The 23736-nt window shown below is 41.8% G+C and overlaps 1 protein-coding gene across 2 annotated transcripts in view; it reads right to left on the reverse strand.

Annotated features, from left to right (window-relative positions):
* Positions 1 to 5944: 5944 nt before the first annotated feature.
* The window catches only part of LOC121931604 (fatty acyl-CoA reductase 1-like), a 68050-nt gene continuing 50258 nt past the window's right edge, over positions 5945 to 23736 (reverse strand). For both annotated transcript variants that reach the window (XM_042469539.1, XM_042469540.1), the window contains 5 exons: positions 23062 to 23129; positions 17782 to 17953; positions 15974 to 16103; positions 8737 to 8864; positions 5945 to 8104 (listed from right to left, as the gene is read on the reverse strand). In XM_042469539.1, coding sequence (XP_042325473.1) covers positions 7942 to 8104; positions 8737 to 8864; positions 15974 to 16103; positions 17782 to 17953; positions 23062 to 23129 — 661 coding nt within the window. In that variant the 3' untranslated portion in view covers positions 5945 to 7941. The remainder of the gene's footprint in view (positions 8105 to 8736; positions 8865 to 15973; positions 16104 to 17781; positions 17954 to 23061; positions 23130 to 23736) is intronic.

Below are 23736 nucleotides of genomic sequence, written 5' to 3' on the forward strand. Positions count from 1 at the left end.
CGGTGGGGAAGATTAATTATTTCCATGACAATAACACTTTTAAGGTTTTGTTTTTCAGTCTTATCTGTCACCATGTCTGATCATTTGTAGGGCCAAAGGCTTCAATATTGTTTTTAATTAACTTTTAAGTTGGATTTTAATAACAACTACTATGAAACAGTGGTGTCACTCTACTCCAGAAGATGGGTGACAGACATCCAGCCAATCATACACACCCCTCGCTGTCACATGCCATTTTATTCCCAGGTAAACCAAAGCGCTGCAGGGAGGAAGGGTGCTCCCTCCCTACCATGCAATGGTTAACTCTGGAGTACCATGCAGTGGTTTACTCTGGAGTAAAAGGGCATGCAGGAACAGGTTCTAATTACAAAAAAGAAAAAAGTAAAGGTCACAAACCTGGACTTCCCATCTCTGATGCAGCCCACTGATAAACAGCTTCATTTATATACCACTTCATACTGAACTAGCAGTGTCTAAGCAAGGGGTAGGCAACCTGCGGCCCACGGGCCCGATGTGGCCCGGCGAGGCCTTGGGACCGGCCCCAGCCCGGTCCTGCCGCCAATTGCTGCTGGGGCCTTTGGCATCTCACGTGCAGGGGCAAGGGGGGCAATTGTCTATAGACGCCTTTTTTTTGCGTGTCCACCACTTTTTTAAAAAAAGTGTCCACCATTTGAAAATTTTGTCCTACATTTGTCCTGGTTTATTTATTTATTTAATTTTTTAAAAAATTATTAAATTATTTATTTTTTGGCTTCGGCCCCCCAGTTGTCTGAGGGACAGCAACCCAGCCCCCGGCTCAAAAAGATTGCCTTCCCGTGGTCTAAGCAGTTTACAACTGTAAGCTAATTGCCCCCAACCATCTGGGTATTCATTTTAGCTACCTTGGAAGGATGCAAGCCTGAATCGAACTTGATCCCATTTGTTGGTATTGAACTCACAACCTTGTGGTTTTGAGTGAGTGGCTGCAGTACAGGCATTTAACTACTGCACCACCAGGGCTCATCAGTCAAACTCAGTACTCTAAAAACAAAAGGACACGCTGCCTCATTCAAACTTGCCTATTAACAGTAAGCATTTTAAAAAGAAAAATTGACTACATTGAGATGGGATTAAGCTCATTCTCTGCTGCCAATTCACCTTTATATTCCCTTCCCACAGAACATTTTCATGCCTCAGAGAACAACAAAGATGGTCATGTACAGAGAACTATGCTGAGGGGTAGGTGGGGGTGGCGGATAGTGTCAGGCAAGAGGTACAGGGGGCCCTACATTCATGTTTTGCAGCAAATACATGTTTGGGAGAGCTCTTCTTGCCTTCATAAACTCAAATTCTAATTTCAGACACCACTTTAATCTCAAAACAACAATCCGGTTCACTTCAACTAACACATTATTGCCCTTTACTGCTTGCTAACATACATCTGAAGACACTGCTGAAATCAAAAGATGAATAGCTGAATGGTTTGTGTCAACACTGAACCCTTTCATAGCAGTGATTTACCTGCACCGGGTGTCACCCAGTGCGGGGGGGACAAGGCTGGTGTGGGGGAAGCCAAAAGGGCATGTCGGTTACCTTGCTGCCCTACACCATTGTACTCCAGAGTAAACCATCACATGGCAGGGAAGGAGCACCCTCCCTCCCTGAAGTGCACTGGTTTACTTCGGATTAAAATGGCACATGACAGGGTGTGTGTGTGTGTGTGTGTGTGATTGGCTGGGTGTCACCCATCTTCTAGAGTGGAGTGACACCACTGTTTCATAGAAGTTGTTATTAAAATCCAATTTAAAAGCTACTTAAACACTATCTTGAAGCCTTTGGCCCTACAATTATCAGACATGGTGACAGGCAAAGCCTTAAATGTGTTATTGCCATGGAAATCATTAATCTTCCCCACCCTATGCCCTCAGATGTGCATCCATGAGGATAATATCAGAATCTGAGCCCTGTACATGTACTGTACTTCCCATCAACCTAGTGATAATGCTGTGTAAGAGGCACACCTGGAGTACCTGTTGCATATAATGGCTGAAATCCAGGTGCTAAGATTCCAGTGAACACTGTTCCAGTCTTCTCCCATTTATCCAACTGTACCTGTGGTGGTAGGGAAACTGGATTTTTTAAAAATACTCACATTTACTATAGTCCTGTCCAAATGTGTTTTTCTCCTCAAGATAATCAGGGAAAGCAATATAAAGCATTTATGGGTTATCAATGCATATAAATACTTAAGATCCAAGTAATACAGTGTTCCATTTTGAGCAATGGAAGATTCTGTATACTTTTGTTGATTATGGGGAAGATTTGATGAGTACAGCAAACAAATCTGTTTCCTAATACTAGAAAACAGTGTTTGATATTGTTTCCTCATGAAAGCCTAGCAAATGAATCTCTAGCAAATGAAAATGGTCGCATTAACAATTCTGTATTTGCAGATCTTCTAATCAGCAACTTCCACTTTGAAAATTATGTAACACAGCTTTGCTGTGACCTACTGTGATCCTCACCTTGTAACTCTGAAGCAAACACAGCCAGTAGTACACCTAATGAAAGACTTCCAACATTATCCACTCCAAAGGAGGGGGCCATTCAGATTACCTTTTAACCCGGTTCAAAAACCAGATTAACCACGGGAAGTTCATATTGGTCCTGATTCTTCCACAAGCAAAATCGAGACTTTCACACCTGTTCAGGGGCAAATGCCCCTTGGTGCGTGTCTTTTGAAAGCAGAGTTTCTCATCTATCTTTTCAGAAAAACTGGGTCCAGCAAATATGAACTTCACCCCGGTCATGTTCGGGTCAAGTTCAGGGGAGAGATTTAGGTCAGAGGGAGGGCAGAGGGTTGAACATGCCTCCCATTCATTGGGGTGAAGGAGGAGGAGGAGGATGAGGAAGGGTGCCATGAAGGGCAGAATCAGGGCGAAGGAGGAAGAGGAGGAAGAAGCAGGATGAAGGGTCAAGTTCAGGGAAGGGATTAGGTCAGAGTGAGGGCAGAACATGCCTCCCCTTCATTGGGGTGAAGGAGGAGGATGAGGATGAGGAAGGGTGCCATGAAGGGCAGAATCAGGGCGAAGGAGGAAGAGGAGGAAGGAGCAGGACGAAGGGTCAAGTTCAGGGAAGGGATTAGGTCAGAGGGAGGGCAGAACATGCCTCCCCTTCATTGGGGTGGAGGAGGATGAGGATGAGGAAGGGTGCCATGAAGGGCAGAATCAGGGCGAAGGAGGAAGAGGAGGAAGGAGCAGGACGAAGGGTCAAGTTCAGGGGAGGGATTAGGTCAGAGGGAGGGTAGAGAGCGGAACATGCCTTCCCTCAGCTCTCTCTCTCTTTTTGTATTTTTATTTTTGACAAACTATGCAAATAGTTCTATTGATACATATAGATAGAATGTGTCTGCTTGTGCTACATTTTCCTTTTATTTGCTTGCTCCGAGCCGGGCACCTCACTTTGCAAGAGGCTTTTAAAAAAATTATTTCTTATATGTGAATGCTACAATGCGAATGTTACAAATGTTTCTCTTTCAATTTGGCAAATTGATACAGAATGCTTTTGTTACATATGTGTATTCTGGGGTGGCAGAAAGCAAAGGATGCAGAGATGGCATTCTGGGGTGAGGAATTATTATTATTATTATTATTATTGTGATGGGAAGATGGTGGCATGGGGAGAGGCAAGGGCTTCAGAGGTAGCATTGGGCTACAAGCGAAGGGGAGGCTAGAGGCTGACATGTGGGAACCCATTACTTTGGGGGAGTCACACTCTCTCAGCCTCAGGGAAAAGGCAATGGCAAATCTCCTTGGAACCAATCTTGCCAAGAAAACCCCAGGATGGGGTCGTTTTAGGGTTGCCATATTATGTAGTGACCCAAATACACACAACACACACCTGGAAATTTTTAAATTTGACAGGTTGACAGAATATGTACACACTGCTGCCAGTTTTTTTAAAAAAATGAGGGGGGGAGCACCCCTTCCGTTGGCCAATGGCTGTAGGAAACGTTACCTTTGACGAAAGCGGAAGTGAATTTGATTGACAGCAAAGGAGCTTTCATTTTAAACCGGTACCACAAATGTGAACTTCAGAGGGGTAAATTACCCTGATCAAGGTAAAAGATAGTAGGCACTTGTTTCCGGAGAGATTCGAGAGGGGAGGGGGGACTGGATTTGCCCAGTTCCATCCAGGGCAAAAGGGTGAGTGGGAATGGGGCCGAGCTGAATGTAACTGAGACATCAGGATTCTCTCAGGGACAAATATATCACCTACCAGATATAATAAAAGGTAAAGGTATGCCCTGTTGACAAGATTGTCAAGTCGTGTGTGACCATAGGGGGCGGTGTTCATCTCCATTACTAAGCCGAAGAGCCAGTGTTGTCAAAGACTACTATGTGTTCATGTGGACAGCATGATTGCACAAAGTGCTCTTTACCTTCCTACCAAAGTGTTATCTATTTATCTACTTGCAGTTGCATGCTTTTGGACTGCTAGTTTGGCAGAAGCTGGGGTTATGAGCTCCCATTACCTTATCCCATCATGCAGCATCCGTGCCTCAAACTGCCAGCCTACTGATCTTGCAATCAATAGCGTCTTAACCACTTGAGCACATCACAACCAGATATAATGCTTACCACAAAATACTTTTGTTTTATCTTTTATAGATGAAAAGTCTGAAATCTGGCAAAGCAGTGAGAGAAGAAAAGAAACATGTTTTCTGTAGAAGATGCAGCTTTTGAGCTTATCATTGCAGATATGGCTAATCCAGGAATCTTCTACAGAAAACATGCCTTGTCATATTTCAGACTTTTCATCTATAAAAAATAAAACAAAAGTATTTTAAAAGATTTAATTCTAGAGACAATTCAGAGACAGGCTGGAGGAGGCCAGAGAGTATTCCATATATGTCTGTGCTGAAGAGCATCAACTTCCACTGGCAGGTTAATCTAAGTACTTAACATAGATTGCTGGTATTTACACATGTTTTCTGTAAATATTTGCCATCATGAAGATCAATTAAATACGAAATAACAAAAGTGAATCGACAGCCTAAGTTCTAATAAACTGAAATATGCAGGAAAGTCTGTATAAATGCTCTCAGGCCAAATTTGCTCCTACCTGTATCCAAGATTATCAAGGGGATCAGCTAGATCTTTCCCAGCATACAAAGGTCTAAGATGAAAGCACATTTTTTTCTTCTTTTAAAATATATTTTTCTCCATAGTAGCAGATAGCAGATATCATTCCAGGGAGGAAAATTATAAAGAAACACATTTTTGCTCATGTCTGACTGTCAGATACGTGCTACAGAGAGACATTACAGAGTTTGATCTCTGCTAGAACCATAACAAATGGCGGGGGCTGTTCCACATGGCCGCTGCCATTTTGATGTAATGGACGCTCTGCATCCACATGTCACGCGGCGGAAGTGACGCTGTAAGTGCGTGACTAGCGCCTCGCGGCATCTCTTCTGGGCTGCAAGAAGGAGTGCAATTTTTGCGCTCCTTCTTTGCTGCGTCCGGGAACCACGCCGTTTGGTTGCTGCAGTTCCCGGATGCAGTAACCGGCGGCGGCAGCAGACTGCCGCAATCCGGCAGTCTGTAACGCACTTAAGTTTCACATTTGAAACACAGCATGGAAGCAGAAAACCAGCTTATTTCTTGTTTCCAATTCCTCTTTCCTTCATCCATAAGTATTGTCAAGGTATAAAATATGGAGGCACAAAGGAGAGAGAACGAGAGTGAGAGAGGCATTATAGACCCCAAAGGGTATTTGCAATATATACCCTTCGAGGTCTATAGTGCTTCTCTCTGTTCTGCACTCCCACATTTTATAGCATGACCAGCAACATTTGCAATATATAAGTCTTTCCTCCACTCTTATATCAATGCCCATCAGTATCTTCTACTACAACCTATTCATCATTGTTTGCCAATCCACATATATTATGCAATTTACATAATATCAATGATTAGTGAATTTAATAACGGAATACAAACGGAGACCAGAAATTTTCTAGTTTACAGTCATTGTTTCTGCATACAAATTGTCTCAAAGCTCATGCCGGGAGTTTATTGAGGAAAATAAATTTCATCAGTGTCTTTCCAGCAGTAGCTGTGTGTTTTAATATAATACCTACAAAGCAAAAAAGAAAAGAGGTACTAAAAAGACAAACAAGAAAAGAATAATGTGGTGGGGGACTGATGAGGTTCAGGCTGACTGGGCATGAAAATATTAATTGAATGTTGCAATTGTTGTTGCTGTGTGCCTTAAAGTCATTTCCTACTTATGGCGACCCTAAGGTGAACCTATCATGGAGTTTTCTGGGGCTGAGAGTGTTTGTTTCATCCAAGGTGTGTTCCCATGGCCAAGCAGGGAGACTATGACCCTGGACACTCTGGCGTCCAGGGTCATAGTCCAAATGCTCAAACCATGACACCGTACCTCAGTGTATTTCTCCATGCTGTGTTCTTCAGGGACCAAGGGGGGCTAGTGGCAATTGATCAGAAACTAGAATTTGCTTTGGGGAAAATTCACTGCCATTCCTGGGGGATTTCCATTGAAAACAAATGGAGCATGGTAGTCCTTTGACATGAATCTCTAGTTGTAACTGACTGTAAGGGGCGGTTTTCATCTCTGTTACTAAGCCAAGGGATTCGATATTGTCTGAACATGACTCCGGTGGTCATGTGGCCAGCATGGCTGCACCGAACACTGTTACCTTACCACTGAAGTGGTACCTATTTATCTACTTGTATTTTCATGCTTTCAAACTGATAGGCTGGCAGAAGCTGGGACTAGTACAGGAGCTCACCCCATCATGTGGCACTCAGGCTTCGAATTGCCAGCCTTCCGATCTTCCAGTCATCAGAACTGGTATCTTAACCGCTAAGCCACTGCTGATGTAAAAATTGCAAAATAAATCAGAAATGGAAAATATATTCCTTATCATCAGTGATAGGTACAGACACAATTCACTGCCCATGGCTTTCGTGCCACTGCATACCAAACCATGGTCTGAACTGTACTAATCCTACAATTTAGGGAAAGAATTTCATTCTCCCACAATATCCTGTAATTTGAATAATAGAAAAAATATTTCTGCACCTAAGAAAAACAAATTCAGATTTGTTTCTTATGAATTAATCCTGAAAGCAGGAAAGGCCCTTTAATTTTCTAGTGAAATATGTGTATATGGGTACATCTACATTGTGAATGCACATGTGTGTGTGCCTGCATGTACACATACACACTGCCAAAATTATCATGGATTTCACCAAAGAATCCTGGAAATTGTAGTATATTGGCAATTTTAAGAATCATTGGGATTTGTAACTCATATTCAGATAATATAGTTTCCAGGGTTCCTTAGGAAGAGGCTTCTAGGTTTGAAAAAAATCCAGACTTGTTACAATAGGAGAGGAAAAAGTTTCATTATTATTCTTAGTGAGGCATCCTTGAACTATATTGACTGATATATATACATATCCACCACCTGCAAAACATGATCTTAATTCTACTATGAGTGATCTTGAAAAAATATACCTCCAGTTAGACTTTCACTTGCTTCTTGTGATTTTATAATCCTGCTTCAATTTTTATTCAAGTTAGAAAGAAGAAAGACTGAAAATGGCTAGTGTGTATGTGTGTGTGTATGTATTAGGTAAGTTTTACATCTAAAGGCACCTTAGGATAATTCATAAATGTTTGTCAAGAAAAACGGAATGTTGTGTGTCATGACTGATATGGTTTAGACTGGCATAGGGATGAAAGACAGTATTTTCTTAAAGCATCAGTGTTGTTGTTTCTTAAATCAATGATCCTGTAATGATGTATGCTGAATGCTGGTCAAATAATGTGGCAGTTGAGAGATACCCTGTTATTTTCAAACACCCACAGTTGAAGCGATGGAGGTCCTTCCATGGGATGATGGTGGTCAATAACTGGGATGGTATTTCAATGCCTGAGGGTGCTGGAAGCTCTGAAATAACTAAGGAACTTGTAGCAGAGATTCACCACAAAGTACCATATGTTCCGAGCCATTTGTGACCTTGCGATGAATATGCGCCAGATGATCACAAGAATGGTGGTGTTAAGTGCATACTGAATATTCCTTAGCCTGGAGAAAAAAAGAAGAAGAGTGGCCAGAATATCAGTGTGGTGGACAAACAGTTAATACAGATGGTGGACAAAAGACATCCATGTGCTTGATTAATGTGTCATGGGGGTTGATGTGAATGTTGCATTCTAATGGCTCTGCTCCATACTACTCCAGGAACATAGAGTAACCATGGGGGTCAGAATCAGCCTGAATGTTCCACTGGTTGCTGAATTCTAAAGGCATGTGAGATGTAATCAGAGAGGAGAGGGAATCAGACCACTCCTATTAGAATTGTACTGATCTTGTTTATGGTTGGGCAAAACACAGCTCATATGTTGCACTGGCCCACTGTACATTTTTGCAGCTTCCCAAGGTTTTCCTGCCATTGATGAATTTCCCCTGCAACTGGGGCTGCATTGGTGAAAAGACTTCTCTTTTTGCTGTGAAAGGACCCTTTGAAAGCAAGAGGCTCTGAGCCTTGAAGCCTCCCAAAAGCTCAAATCTGTTTGCAAATAAGGTATGTGGGGAGAATAACCTGGGTCCACATTTAGAGTGAAAAAGCCAGTTTTTTTCACTGTTGCACCATACTAGATTCTAACAGCACAATGGCAAACTGTTGACTCATACATAAAAGGTTGTATATGTCTCACTTTCTTAAGTGTTGCTTTGCTGCAGGAATTCCAGCCATGTCTTCATTCAAAAGATATTTCTTTGTTCCTAAGCAATAGTTTTCTATGTATTCTGACCAATGAAGTTGACGGACATCAAAGCAGAATAACTGGAATTAGAGGGAAAAAAGGAAGAACAATGGTGATGTATCACAAATGGAATGGAGCATAGTTCTAGAAGCTGCGCAAAATATTACAGCAAGCAAAACAAACAGATATAAAGAGGTTTAGCTCTGTATTCACTAGGAAAGCAAAGGAGTCTTGGATCCAACTGAATCCAAGACAGAGATGCTCCTCTCTTGTTTCCTCCTTCTCCTCTTATGGAACTTTTACTAGACATTAAAGGAAGCAGGGAGAACTCTATCCATCCTGTAACAGCACTGGTCTACACGAAAACTTATAAACTGCCCTACCTGAAGGGATATGACCAAGGTATGACCAAGGTATTTGGGAATTATCAAAATATTCTTCCCATTATGTCTAAGTGTCAACATGGCCATGCACATTTCGTGACACTTAAGGCTTTCTCAGGCCAGATGTCATTTTCAAAATAAGAGAGATAGTTTTAATATTTCTACTGTGATTTGTGCCACAATACTTTCATGCTGTGGCAGTAACAGAATCAGTGAAAAAGGCTGCCCCAACATATTTCACCAATGAAAAGGAGAATTGCCATGAGATTCTTGAAGTTTGGGACTTTGTGGTGGTGATGAAGAATTAATTTGCCCAAAAATACCTTTGGTTTTTCTGTGTCCCAAAATATGTTTTTGGGCTGAAAATATGTTTCCTGTGGAAGCAGAAATATTTTTGCAGAGGATGCACTAATTCCTTCACAAAAATATTGCTCCTTTGTAAGAAACATGTTTTATGTGCAGGAATGGGTGTATTTGTACAGTGTCTATAAAGTTCTGCCAATTTTCTATCACAAAAACCAACCCCCCCCCCCAAAAAAAAGCCAACAAAGAAAAAACAATATTCTTGCGTGGAATCAACATACCCTGTGCAAAAATGCTGCAATTGGCAGCCTGTTAGCAACATACAAAGTTGTAACTCCAACATATGCCTGCATGTGCATTTTTGTGGTCATTGCAGAGGAAGAAATTCGCTATCTCCCTCACTCAATGACCCATACGGCCTCAAAACTCATCTTCCTCCTTTAACCTCCATGGACATTTAGACCTGGAGGATATAGCTCAATGCACAATGCTGTTATCATCTTCTGGATCGCCAGAGGACCTCTGGGAGGTTCCAGAGGAAGCCTTAATTATGCATTTTTATAGGGACACAGCTAAATGCTCTTCTGCTGTCCTGCCACCCCTTATCAATCACTAAATGGCTTTATGGAGAGGGCGGGCTGCAGGAGACAAGGAGTTGTGAGGGAGATGAGAGGTGATATGGGTTGCAGTTGTTCTGGAATTTTTCACTCTGCCTCCCCATCCAAGATTTTGGCCATTGTTTTCCTTTCTTTCTCATGCAAGATAAAGTCATTCTAGCCAGTATACAACATGCCAGCCACAACACTGCATTTTGTTAGCTAATTCTTTGTATGACTGCCACCTGATCTAATTCACTGGGTAATGTGCTATTAACTGCTGCTTTTTTGACTGCACCCACACATCCACACATACAGAGATCAACACTGCTGTCTTAATTGATATACTCCAATATGGGGTGCAGAAAGCCAGTGTGGTGTAGCAGTTTCAGCACTGGACTATGGCTCCAGAGACCAGGGTTTGAATCGTTGCTCAGTCAGGGAAACCCATAGGGTAAGCTAGTCACACTTTCTCAGCCACTAAGAATAGCAAAGGCAAATCTCATCTGAACAAATCTTATCAATAAAACCCCAAGATAGGTTCATCATAAGTTGGAAATAACTTGAAGGCACACAACAACAAATATGGAGGTGTGGCTATGGGACTAGAACAGATGACCGCACACACTCAGAAAGGAGAGATGTAGTAGTGATGAATGACTTCAATTCCTGATATTTCCTGGAAGTCAAACTCAGCCAAAAAAATATGGTCCAGAAAATTCCTCACTTGCCAGGCAGATCATTTCATTGTCCAAAAGGTGAAACAGGCAACAAGAGGATCATCTATTTTACATCTGATCCTAACTGACAGGGATGACCTGGTTAAATAGATGGAAGTGGCAGGATCTTTAGGTGGGAGTAATCGTGTTTTAGAATTTTTTATACAGTGGAAAGGGGAAGCCAAGAATAGTCAGAAAGTCATTCTAGACTTTAGGAAACCTGATTTCAGTAAACTTAGTGAAATACTAGAGGTGATCCCATGATCAGGAATAGTCAAAGAGAAGGGAGTTCAGGATGGAAATTTCTCAAAAAGAAGATACTGAAGACCCAATTTCAAACAGTTCCAATGAAGAGGAAAAATAGGTGTCTCAAGAAACCAGGATGGATGACTAAAAAACGTTCAACTGAACTAAGTTTTAAAAGGGACATGTATATGAAATAGGAAAAAGGGGAAATCACCAAAGAGGAATTCAAACAAATAGCTAGCACATGTAGTCAGAAAAGCTAAAGCACAGAATGAGCTCAGGCTTCCTAGAGAGGTTAAGAACAATAAAAAGGGCTTTTTTGGATATGTCCGCAGCAAAAGGAAGAATAAGGAAATGGTAGGGCCATTGTGGGGAGAAGATGGTGAAATGCTAATGGGTGACAGAGAAAAGGCAAAACTACTCAACATCTCCTTTGTCTAAGTGTTCTCACCAGATGGAAAAGGAGTTCAACCTGGGGAAAATCTGGAAGAGGATGAAGCAAGAGAAATGCAGCACAGAATAAGTAAAAGAGTTAGTACAGGAAAATAGGGTTAATCTAAGCAAATTCAAGACTCCAGGACCAGATAAATTACATCCAAGATTATTAAAATCTTAAAAGTATTAAAAGAACTGGCAGAAATAATCTCAGAGCCAGTGTCACCAATTTTTGACAATTCCTGGAGAACAGGAGAAGTCCCAGCAGATTGGAGGAGGGCAAATGTTGTCCACATCTTCAACAATGGAAAAAAAGAGTACTCAAGCAATTACTACCCAGTTTGCCTGACACTGGCACTAAGAAACATTCTAGAGCAGATCATTAAACAGAAGGTCTGTCAGCATTTAGAAAGGAATGATATAATTGCAAAAAGTCAACATGGGTTTCTCAAAAACAATTCATGCCAGACTAATCTTATTGCTCTCTTTTATATATATATAAAATTATCATCTTGGTAGATGAAGGTAAAGGGTGTAGCATATCTTGATTTCAGTAAGGCCTTCAAAAACATCCATCATGACATTCTTTCAAGCAAACTAGTAAAATGTAGACAAGACAACGCTGCTGTTAGGTGGATTTGTAATTCACTGACTGTCCAAACCCAAAGGGTGCTCAGCAATTGTTCCTCTTCATCTTGGAGAGGAGTGATTAGTTCTGTCCTGGGCCCAGAGGAATTCAATATCCTTATTAATTACTTGAATGAAGAAATTTAAGGCCTGCTTATCAAATTTGCAGAGGACACCAAATTAGGAGGACTAGCTAATACCCCAGAGGGAAAGGATCAAGATTCAAAATGAGCCAAAGGAGGGTGAAGGGCCTGGAAACTATGGCCCCATACAGACAGGCCAAAATAAAGATGCTTCGAGTCACTTTGGAGGTATGCTGTTTAAATGATGCATGCATACAAAGAGTCTGGAAGTTGCACCAAAGCAGCGCTCCAGTCCTTAGGGCTGGGTCATGGCTTTGGTGTGGCTTCCAGACTCTTAGTATGCATGCATCATTTAAACAGCATACTTCCAAAGTGACCCAAAGCAGCTTTATTTTGGCCTGTCTGTATGGGATCTATGCCTTATGGGGAAAGACTCAGGGAGCTGGATATGTTTAGCCTGGAAAAGAGGCTAAACATACCCAGCCCTCTTTAAATATTTGGAGGGGTGTCACATTGAGGATGGAGCAAGATTGTTTTCTGCTGCTCCAGAGACTAGAAAACAGAACAAAAGATGCAAGCTACAGGAAAAGAGATTCCAGCTCAACATTAGGAGGACGTTACTAACAGTAAGAGCTGTTCAATGGTGGAACAGACTATCTTGGATAGTGGTGGAGTCTCCTTCTTTGGAGGTCTTTAAACAGAGATTGGATGGCCATCTGTCAGGGATGCTTTGATTGCGATTTCCTGCATGGCAGGGGGTTGGACTGGATGGCCTTTGTGGCCTCTTCCAGCTCTACAATTATATGATTCTATCTAAATATGTATAAAGCCATTAAACAACACTGGGTCCAGGAGATAATTCTGAGGCAGCTCACTAATCACTTCTCTCAAGGATGAGGAACAGCCATTGATAAGAACTCTCGGGGTTTGATCTGTCAACCAACTGCAGATCCACTGAACTGTAAAATTCTCTAGCCTACAATTCACCAGTTTGCCTACTAGAATATATTGAGGGTTCTTGTCAAAAGCCTTATTGAAATCAAGATATACTACATTCACATTTACCAAGCTTGAAAAAAAGAGATAAGATTAATTTGACACAACTTGTTTTTTGGAAAATCCATGGTGGGTCTTGATAATTGCAGCATTGCTCTCAAAGTGTGCACGGATTGTTTAATGACATTCAAAGACCTAACTATGTTAGTCTAGAAAATTAGTGTGCAGAAGGATCTTGTAGCACCTTGGAATCTAACTGAAAGAAACAAGTTGGTAGCATGAGCTTTCATAGCCTTGAGCCAACTTCCTCAGACGCATGTCTGCACCTCAAGTCTACAAAAACTTACGCTACCAACTTCTTTCTTTCAGTTAGTCTCAAAGATGCTACAAGATCCTTTTCCATACTGTTTAATGACATGTTTTAGAACTTTTACTGGTATTGACATGAAGCTGAATGGCTGGTAGTTGTATTTGTCCACTTTCTGTCTTCTTTAAAGATAGAGACATTTGCCCTCCTCCAGCCTGCTACCACCACACTTGTCCTCCAAGAATTATCAAACACTGACAGCATCTCTGTCCTTACATCTGCATGTTCCTTGGATGCAGTTCATCTCACCCTGGGGACCTTCAATTCATTTAGAATTGTAAGTCATTCCTTTATTACGTCTTTGCCTCTTCTGGGCCATAGTTCTCTTACTACATGATTTAATCTTGTTTTTTTACCAGTTAGAGCATGGTTTTCCTTTTGGAAGAAGACTAAGGCAAAGAAGGTATTAAACAGTTTGACTTTCTCTCATTCCTGTTAGCATTTTATGTTGTTGTTGTTTTTACACAGTGGCTTTGTCATTTACTTGTTCTTCCTCTTCTCCCATACATAGCCCAAACCCCTCCTTTTGTAATTATTTTTAACCTCTTGAGCAAGACTGAGCTCATTCTGAGCTTCAACTTCTGTGATTTTCATCCTGAAAGTATTGGCTATTTGTATAGCTCTGATGGTTTCTTCCTTCTTCAATTTCTTATACATATCTCTTTTAAATCTTGGTTCATCTGAAAGTTCTCTTGTACATCCACCTGGTTTCATTAGGCATCTTCAATTTTCTTCCTCATTGGAATGTTTTGCAACTGTGTCTTCAGTATCACACCTTTAAGAAAGACTCATTTATCATGAACTCTCTTTCCTATAGCGTTTCTAATTATAGGAATCAGCCCTATATAGAGGAACCCTGTTGGTGGAGTGGTTAGATGCTGGTACTGAAGCCACTCACTCACAGCTGCAAGGTTATGAGTTTGATACCAGCCAGCGGCTCAGGGTGAACTCAGCCTGGTATGCTTCCAAGGTCACTAAAATGAGTACCCAGCTTGTTTGGGACAATTATTTATTATTAAATTGTTATTTAAATATTTGAAGGGATGTCATATTAAGGAGGGAACAAGCTTGTTTTCTGCTGCTCCAGAGAACAGGAGCAATGGATGCAAGCTACAGAAAAAGAGATCCCACATCAACATTAGGAGGAACTTCCTGACAGTAAGGGCTGTTTGACAGTGGAACACACTCCCTTGGAGTGTGATGGAGTCCCCCTCCTTGGAAGTCTTTAAACAGAAGCTGGATGGCCATCTGTTGAGTATGCTTTGATTGAGAGTTCCTGCATGGCAGGGGATTGGACTGGATGGCCCTTCACTCTCGTCCAACTCTATGATTCTATGAATTAGCTTACACATTGTAAACTTCTTAGGGAGTGATTAAGTGCACTGATAAGCAGTACTGAAATGTACTTGCTATTGCTATTGATAGGATCTCAGCCAGGATTTGCCTAAACTTACTCAAATGGCTTTCTTGAAATCCAGAGTGTTTTTCTGCCTATATATGGCTTCCCCTTTCCTCTGCATAACAAATCCTAAAAGGATTTACGATTAGAGTCAGTGTAATGTCTGAAACTGGAGACCAGAGTCTGAATCCCTGCTTGGCCACAGAAACCCAATGGGATATATCAAATTCTCTGTCTTAAAAAAGTCAAAGACAACCCCCCTCTGGTCATTTCTTGCCAAGAGAACCCCATGACAGGTTTGCCTTAAGGGTGCTTTAAGTCAGAAACAGTCTGAGGACACACATCAACAACAATAGGACAGCAAGAGGATCCCATTATTTCCATCCCATTAACTAGTTCATCTCTGTCGGTTAGGATCAAACTCAAATAGGTGATTCTCCTTGTTCCTTCTTCCAAATTCTGTACAATAAAATTATCTGCCATTAATTTGTTGCCCTTACGATCTTGGCGCAGTGTGTTTAAGGAAGACATCAGCCAAATCTTGAGCCCGGTGCAGGTGGGGGAAAGCTACAAATTTGTCAAACTTAAAATCTGAAGAGCCCACACTTCATCTTTAAGAGACTTCTCCTACCCCTGGTTGGGGAAAAACATATGTCAGATTTCCATAGGATATCTAAAAATGCCATGCATCCATCATGAAAACGTGACTTATTGCAGGATATTGCATGATATGTGACATGTAGTGCAGCTGACAGGAATGAACAGTGCTTCCAGATTGGGTTCATAGCATTGTAAAGGCTGAAGATCTAAGAGATAGCCACATGTTGTGATAAACAGATTTGTCACTGCACACATGCTGATGCAAATGTTACACTTACCCTTCTTAAAATTTCTATCATGTCTTATCACAAAATCACTTAATGGTAATAGTACATTCCTGAAGACTCTAACCACAAAAACCAGTATGGCTTGAGTTATTCCCAGAATTCACATGCTATTTGTTCCTTGATCATGGATGTACTACAAAATATTTACCTTCTTGTCCTTTGGACTCAGCTGGCTCATTAACTTATTCATATTGTCTGAATTCCATTCCCAGCTGCGGCTGGTAAAATATTCAAAGAATGTCATGGACTTGTGCAGGCGATTAAATAGCTTCATCATCCTAAAAGAGAAAATGGAATAATGTGAAATGTCTATTAATACAGATACAATTTAAATGAGCAAGTTATGGGGAGAAAGGGGAGTTTGAAAACAACATTTGATCAGTTAAAACTCAAATTATGCAAAAATTTGATAATATGGAAACTGCCTAATGTTTTCTATCACAGTTATAGCAATGGAGTTCTGATTGGCTCTTGGGTGGATATTTTTGCCTTTTCTTTCCAAAGACTAAGTAATTTAATCCAACTGAATTTTTAGAATGATGAAAGTCCTTTGTTCAATATGTTCTCCTCAGAACCATGAGACAGCATCATCAAGCTTCTGCTAATTTAGCCCAACCAGCATAGAAACAAAAGAATCAAACTGTTCTCCCTAAATACCATAAAGAAATCCCACTTTCTTTTCATCACTAAGATTACATCCCTTTGATCTCAATTTATGAAAGATTAGAAATGCCTCACAATTCCTCATGGAATCAAGTTTAGATTTCACCAAATCTGTTCAAAATTGTCTGGAATTTAGAACATGTGTAGCCAAATGATTTTGGAAGATTATTTAAACCTTTTTTGGATTTTTACACACTGTTGCATAGACTGCTTATCCGCCAAAGAAATACAGATTATCCCCTGTGCCAGTGGGGATCCCACACCAGGTGTCACCCGGTGTATGTGTGTGTGTGTGGGGGGGGATTACTGGGGGGTGGGACTTCCGTGGGTGGAGAAGTGCCTGCGAGAGTGGGAGAAAGGGCTGTGCGGGCAGGGGAAGAGCTGCGTGTGCAGCAGAAATGGCTGTCTGTGGGCCAGCAAGGTCAGAGCCCCCTCGAGGCTCAGAGGGGCAGCCATGTGGGCCTAAGCAGTGGGTGTCACTTCCTCTTGTGGCGTGTCATTTTCCTTTCTGGGGGGCACCCGGTGCATCCAACCCTCTGCCACTGCCCTGTGCTATGGAGTCCTTTCTCTCTCAAGTAATAGCATCTTCCTCTTAGTCTGCTCTTCTCATAAACATTTGGCTTTTAATGAACCTTGGATTCTGATTTTCTCTTTCTAGCAATTATGGATAGTAAATTTCATAGCTTTCCTAACAATAATCCTGTCATTTGCTAAGGACATTTTCCAGAAAAAACTCATAAGGCCAAAAAGGAGGAGGGAGGATTATTTTTAGCTACAGTTGAGTTTTAGCAAGAGTTCTGAGTGAGTCTGTGAGAGAAAACACACTGAAATATAAATATATAAGAAAATAAAGCTGGAATAATTTGGTCAACTACTCATCTCTGGGCTACAATAACCTGTTGGGAAATGTGAAAAACACTAGTGGATGAGTAATCAAATCAGCAAGGCAGAAAGAGACAAGAGAAAATGGATACACTTTAGAATGATGCAAGAGTGGGTGTGGTAAAACAATTTGCAAACAATCTGCAAAAGGATGCCTGGAAACAAGCAAACTAGCAATTACTGAATATAGGCATGCAAAGGTTTCTAACGCTTACAAATGGCACCATATTAATTACAGTAGACTATCTCCCCATATCTAGTTAGCTAAATGCTGCTGATTCACTGCCAAACTCAGTAACACCACCAAAGAGAGAAAAGAAATCCATGCAACAGTTCTGGTTTTCTCATTACAGTGAAAAGATCTTGTGCATACTGGTTGCCAACATACTAATATAGCATGGCTCTTCTCACCTTGGCTTCCTTCCAGTTAGCCTCAGATACAAATCGTAGAGAAAGGCTGGAGCTTTGTGACTGACAGCTGTCCAATACTGGTGCATCAAATAGTTTGAGGTCATGTTAGCATTAGGTATTCTGAAGGCTTTCTCCAGTGGATTCCTTTTGTATGTGGATATGACATGATATTCTGCAGGATTAAATAAAATAGATGTGCTCATTAAAAGACTAAAGTACCCAAAGACATGCATGCAGGAGAACATAAATACACCAAAATTTAATTAATACTGTGAATAAAAAGACATAGAGGAACAGCTACAAATAATTTTTTTGCACAAAAATCCAACTGTGAGAAAAAAAATGCTTTTCAGTTTTATGAATTCCATCCAGTTTAACAACACATAAAAGCAGTATTGTTATTAGGTACTGCAGATGAACAGCCAGCTATCCAAAAGCTTTAGCTATTGTATACATTTTAAAAAAAAAATGTACAGGAGAATCATCTCTCTACTTTCACATAATTTTGAACACTGGGAAGAATTAGACTTAAACCCAAGTAAATGTGAATAGGATTGCACACTATCAGTGGTCATGATGGCTATATATATCTTGCAAGACCAAAGGCTCTGAGTACTACTTACTGGAAAACAGCAATGAAAGACATGTTACTTCTTGGTCCTGCTTATGGATTTCCCATGAGCATCTGGGTGGCCACTGGGGAATGCAGGCCTTTGCTCTTATCTAGAACAAATCCTCTTACTTTCTTATGAAAAACTGTGACTATTGTGTGGAACACTGAGGCACCATGGACAGCTCTGACATTTCCAGGAATGAATGTAGTGGTATACCAGTCACAACTGTGCCTATGTGCTTGTGGCCACCAATGGAATCTGGGCCTTAGTGTGGAATTCAGGAGTACACCCTAATTTGTCAACATGCGTTTTCAAACATGCAACCCTACTTGAGGCAAGTGGGATTACTGTTCTTAATCTATTGACAAAACCTTGGCACAAAACCTCAGTAGCCTTGACATTCTTAATACATTTTAAAAAGTGATGATTACCTGGAGGAAGGAAAGTTGTCTAAGATCATTTTATTTGGCTCATATTTACTTCTACCAAATTTTAAACAAGAATTGGCAAAAACTTTGTCCTTCTTACAATAAAAATGTTTCAAAATATAAGAAATAGAAAGATGATACACTGAAAGAATTGTCACAATGAAAGCACAAAACAACAACAACAAATTATTTCTGACTTTTGCTGACTCTAAAGCGAACCTATCATGAGTATTCTGGGGTGACAGCATTTGACTTGTCTAAACTCACACAGTAGGTTTCCATGGCTAAGCAAGGATTCAGTTTATGGCGGCCTCATGATTTTCATAAGGTTTCATAAGAGCAAAACATATGGTGGGTAAGGAGTGGCTTTCCTCCACCCCTTTGCTCGGCAAGTTGGGGCTGTGACAACCACACACCATGCCCCCAACCCGGCCTTCTCCCAGCACAAAAAGAAGCAGCAAAAAGCCACTCCTTTTTGCACCTGGAAAAGGGTGCCTTTGCCACAGTGGTGGCGTTTTTTTTCAGTGTTTCTTCAGTGCAGCTGCGCTGCTGAAATGCTGTAAATCTGCTGCACGTGTCAGCTGTGTGGCTTCCCAGTGGACTGGAGGCATACTGCTGTCTGAACGCCACACACCCCAGTCCGTTGGGAAACTGCCTCTTTTTGACCGTCTGTTTCACCCCTTAGGCAAGGAATACTCATAGATGGTTTTGCCAATTTCTTTTTCTAAAAGATAGCCTGGAGCACCTGGTATTCTCTGGTGGTGTCCCATTCAAGTACTAACCTGGAAAAGCTGCACAGTTTTCAAGATCCAGATGTTGTTGGACTGCAGCTCCCAGCATTGGCTACACCAGTTAGGGGTTGCTGGAATGTGCAGTCCAACAATAGCTGGAGGGCCTATGTTACAATAAAGTAATAAAGTGATGCAAAGGTTGCTTAAAATGAGTCCCATTAGGCTTATAGAATGAAAGGCTGCATACTGAATGGGACATTAATGTGATTCACATCTGTATCCTCCACTGAGTCCAGTGTATTACAGTATGCACTGGAAAGGGAGGGGAGATGTAGATGGAGAGAAAGAGAAAGAGAAGAATTAAAGTTTGGAAAGGTTTTGGACTACAGCTCCCATAATCTCCCACCCAGCTATGGGAACTGGAGTCCAAAAAAAGGCAATGTTTCCAGGCTCTGACAGACATTGATCAATACAACTGCATAAATATTTGTAGTCTCTTCAGGAAGCTGACTCTGTGGACTAGGATCACACCACGGTGTGTGTGTGTTGTTTCCAGATAGAGCTACATAGAGCAGACCATTTTGGTTGGCTTGCAACACACAAGGTGGAAGATGCAACAAGGGGGTCAGCTTTTTTAGATCCGATCCTAACCAACAAGGATGACTTGGTTAATGGGGTGCAAGTGGTGGGATCATTAGGTGGAAGTGGTGGGATCATTAGGTGGAAGTTATACAGTGGAAAGGAGAAGCCAGGTATAGTCAGACACACATTCTAGACTTTAGGAGAGAGGATTTCAGTAAACTTAGAGAATTATTGAGGGTGATCCCGTGTTCAGAAATACTAAAAGAGAAGGGAGTTCAGGACGGATTGGAGTTTCTGAAAAAGGAGATAATGAAGGCACAATTTCAAACAGTTTCAGTGAGAAAGGAAAATGGGAGGTGTCTCAAGAAACCAGGATGGACGACTATAGAACTTTCAACTGAGCTAAGTTTTAAATGTAACATGTATAAGAAATGGAAAAAGGGGGACATCATGAAAAAGGAATTCAGACAAATAGCAAGCATATGTAGGGGTAAAGTCAGAAAAGCTAAAGCGCAGAATGAACTCAGGCTTGCTAGAGAGGTTAAAAACAATATAAAGGGCTTTTATGGATATGTCCGCAGCAAAAAAAGAAGACGGAAATGGTAGGGCCTCTCCATGGAGAAGATGGCAAAATGCTAACAGGGGACAGAGAAAAGGCAGAATTACTCAACACCTTCTTTGCTTCAGTGTTCTCAGAAAAGGAAAAAAGTGCTCAACCTAAGGATAATGGAGCAGAGGACAGAAAAGAGGAATTTCAGCACAGAATAAGAGATAGTACAGGAATATTATGGCGGGTTACAAACCGCCGGGTTGCGGCGCCCTCCCGCCGCCGCCGCTTGCAGTGTCCGGGAGCCGCAGCTGCCACACTGTGGGGCTCCCGGACGCTCCGAGGAAGGAGCGCGGAAATCGTGCTCCTTCCTGGGCCCCGGAAGTGGTGCCGCAAAGCGCAAGGCACGCTTTCGCGGCAGCACTTCTGCTGTGACACGTCTGGACGCTATGTGTCCAAGACGTCAAAATGGCGGTGGCCATGTGGAATGGCCGCCACCATTTTGTGTGTGCGGAGCACGTAATAGAGTTAGTGGTGTGTGGAAGGACCGCCCCTTCCTAACCCTAGTACATGCTCCGCGTGTACTTTCTGGCGGTTTGTAACCAGCCATTATTAATCTAAATCAATTTAAGTCTCCAGGACCAGATGAACTACATCCGAGTGTTATCAAGTTTGAATTTATATAAATTTTGGGTGCCAAGTGATGAATAATCAGGACCCCTGACTGACCCTATCATAGCCACCATTATCCCAAAAGCGAGCTGACCACGTAGCCAGGCAGACTTGCAAGGTATGGCTATAGCAAAAGGTAGATTTAATTGTTAAGAAACCAGTTCTGGGAGTTGCCCTACCAGTTTCGCAGGCTACCTGAAAGAATGAGGACAAAGGAAGTTTGCCTCTCCTATTGATGGCATTAAGTACTCAGCCATCCAGATAGTGGTCCTCTCCCAAAGAAGTGGCAGACCCTTTTTGTGTATCTATTGTTTAACTTTAGTCTTAGTCAATAGACAGCCATCAAGATCTTTGTTCTGCAGGTAGCTATAGCCTGAGGACACGTTTCGCAGTATAAATAAGGCCCAGATTTCTGTCTTCTTTGGGCTTGTTGAGCTGAAGTTCCAAACCTCAAAACCTTGCTTGTCAGAGCTGCTGCTCCAGGCTTGAGTTCTCCGAGCTTTGGGCTCCGCTGAAATCACTTGAGCTAAGCCAATGCTCACTGTCTCTTTCGGGCCTCTAAGTAAGCTTTACCCGCCGGAACTCAGCTCCTAGCCACCGCGGTCGCTGCTTGCTTTCCCCGTTCCCCGCGGCCGGCAGAGGGAGGCTTGAGGATTTGCGCGTACAGCAAAGAACGAAGGTGCATCTCTCTGTTTTTCCTGGCTTGTGGTGTAAAAGCATTGCAGTGAGGGCAGGTCGAGACATTGTGACCCTCACCCAGACAAAGGAAGCACATAGAGTGGCCATCCTGGCTGGGAATTTTGCCTCTGCACTCTGTGCACCTCTTGAAAGAGTGCAAGGACATTGTTGAACAAGCTGACGGGACAAGACAAGACAGGGGTCAAACAAGCCATAAAATACCATTTATCAGAGTCCAAAACAAGCCAAATCACTATCCAGAGAAGTCAAAGCCCAAATGTGGTCAAAAGCGAAAGCGAAAGGAAGGAGTGAATTCCAAATGAGGTTCCCTGTGTTGGTCACATGGCGGACAAAAGTAACTGAGAAAGGGCGGGAAGACACCGAACCTATAGACGGTGGGCAGAGCTACTGGCAAAAAGTCTTCCCTAGTGATTCCAGTAGGGTTCGAAATTGCTGTGCAGGCTCAGAATAACCCATTTGTGTGCTTAGCAGAGACCATGAAGAAGTATCTCATTTACTACAGTGTGTGCCCGCATTATACGCGGGCACTATATTTGGCTTTGAGCTTATGTGCAAAGCCGCGCGGGAGCGTGCGGACGCAAGGGACGGTACGTCCCATTTGGATGAATGGGACTTGAATGGGACTTCAGTATGCACGGTATTTAGCTTACGCGGGGTGGGGGGTGGGGGTCCGGAACGGATCCCCCACGTAAGCCAAGGGTGCATTGTATTTTATTGTTCATTCACTCCATTTGGAGAGCTTTTTTGAGGCTCTTCACAATCTTTTTTTTTTTTTTTTGGTTCTCATCACTTTCAATAATTCTGAGCCTTCAGCAAAATTGGCTACCTCATTACTCACTCCTAAATCCAAATCAGCTGTGGAGAACTTTGCCCCCAATACAATGGCAAACAATGGAATTCTACACTGTGGAAAGATCAACCAAGCTTTTAGGATTATACTGTTAGAATCTATGTAAATCTGGAATCATATTTTATTTTCTTGCAGTCTGCAGTATAGTAAAACTTACCCATCTCTCCCCAGCAAAATGGGTTCATACCACCTGTGGTACAATTGTATATCAAGATTGATTTTGGCCTGAAAAATAAGGGAGGGATGGGGGAACACAAATTGAAATGAAGAAAGTAAACTAGACATAGTATTAGTTTGTTCATAATAGTTCTCCCATCATTTTGCATATCTCTAATATTATAAAAAACTTTTACTTTTAGAGAAGAATTATTCATCCATATAGCATTCGCAGAGCACAGAGTAGTAACTTCTCTAAGCAGTAATTCCCAGGTTAAGATACACAAGTGTGTCATAAAAAAATAAGAGATATAAATGTATGATATAGGGATGTAAAGAATATTCAAATACCAAATAAAAAAAGAGGAAGGGCATCTCAAATGTTCAAAAACAGTGATGGAGAAATTCCTTCTCAAGTCTCTTTTCTTATTTTTCACCACAATCTTCAAATAAACTTGAGGACTACTTTCACCCACCCCTCAGTAGTTTCAACTTTCCTGGTCTCCCAAGCAAAGAGGGCAGGATTGCAACAAGGAGGATCATCAAGGGCTATGTTCACAGAGACAGCACCCAACAATGACACCTGCATAACATAGGTAGCAAGGATAAGCTTCTTCACTTGGTTGCCCTCCTACAACATGGGAGGGGGTAGGTAAAGCAGGGAGACAGATGCGGC

The sequence above is a fragment of the Sceloporus undulatus genome, chromosome 5 (genome assembly GCF_019175285.1).
Source record: "Sceloporus undulatus isolate JIND9_A2432 ecotype Alabama chromosome 5, SceUnd_v1.1, whole genome shotgun sequence".
NCBI lineage: Eukaryota > Metazoa > Chordata > Lepidosauria > Squamata > Phrynosomatidae > Sceloporus > Sceloporus undulatus.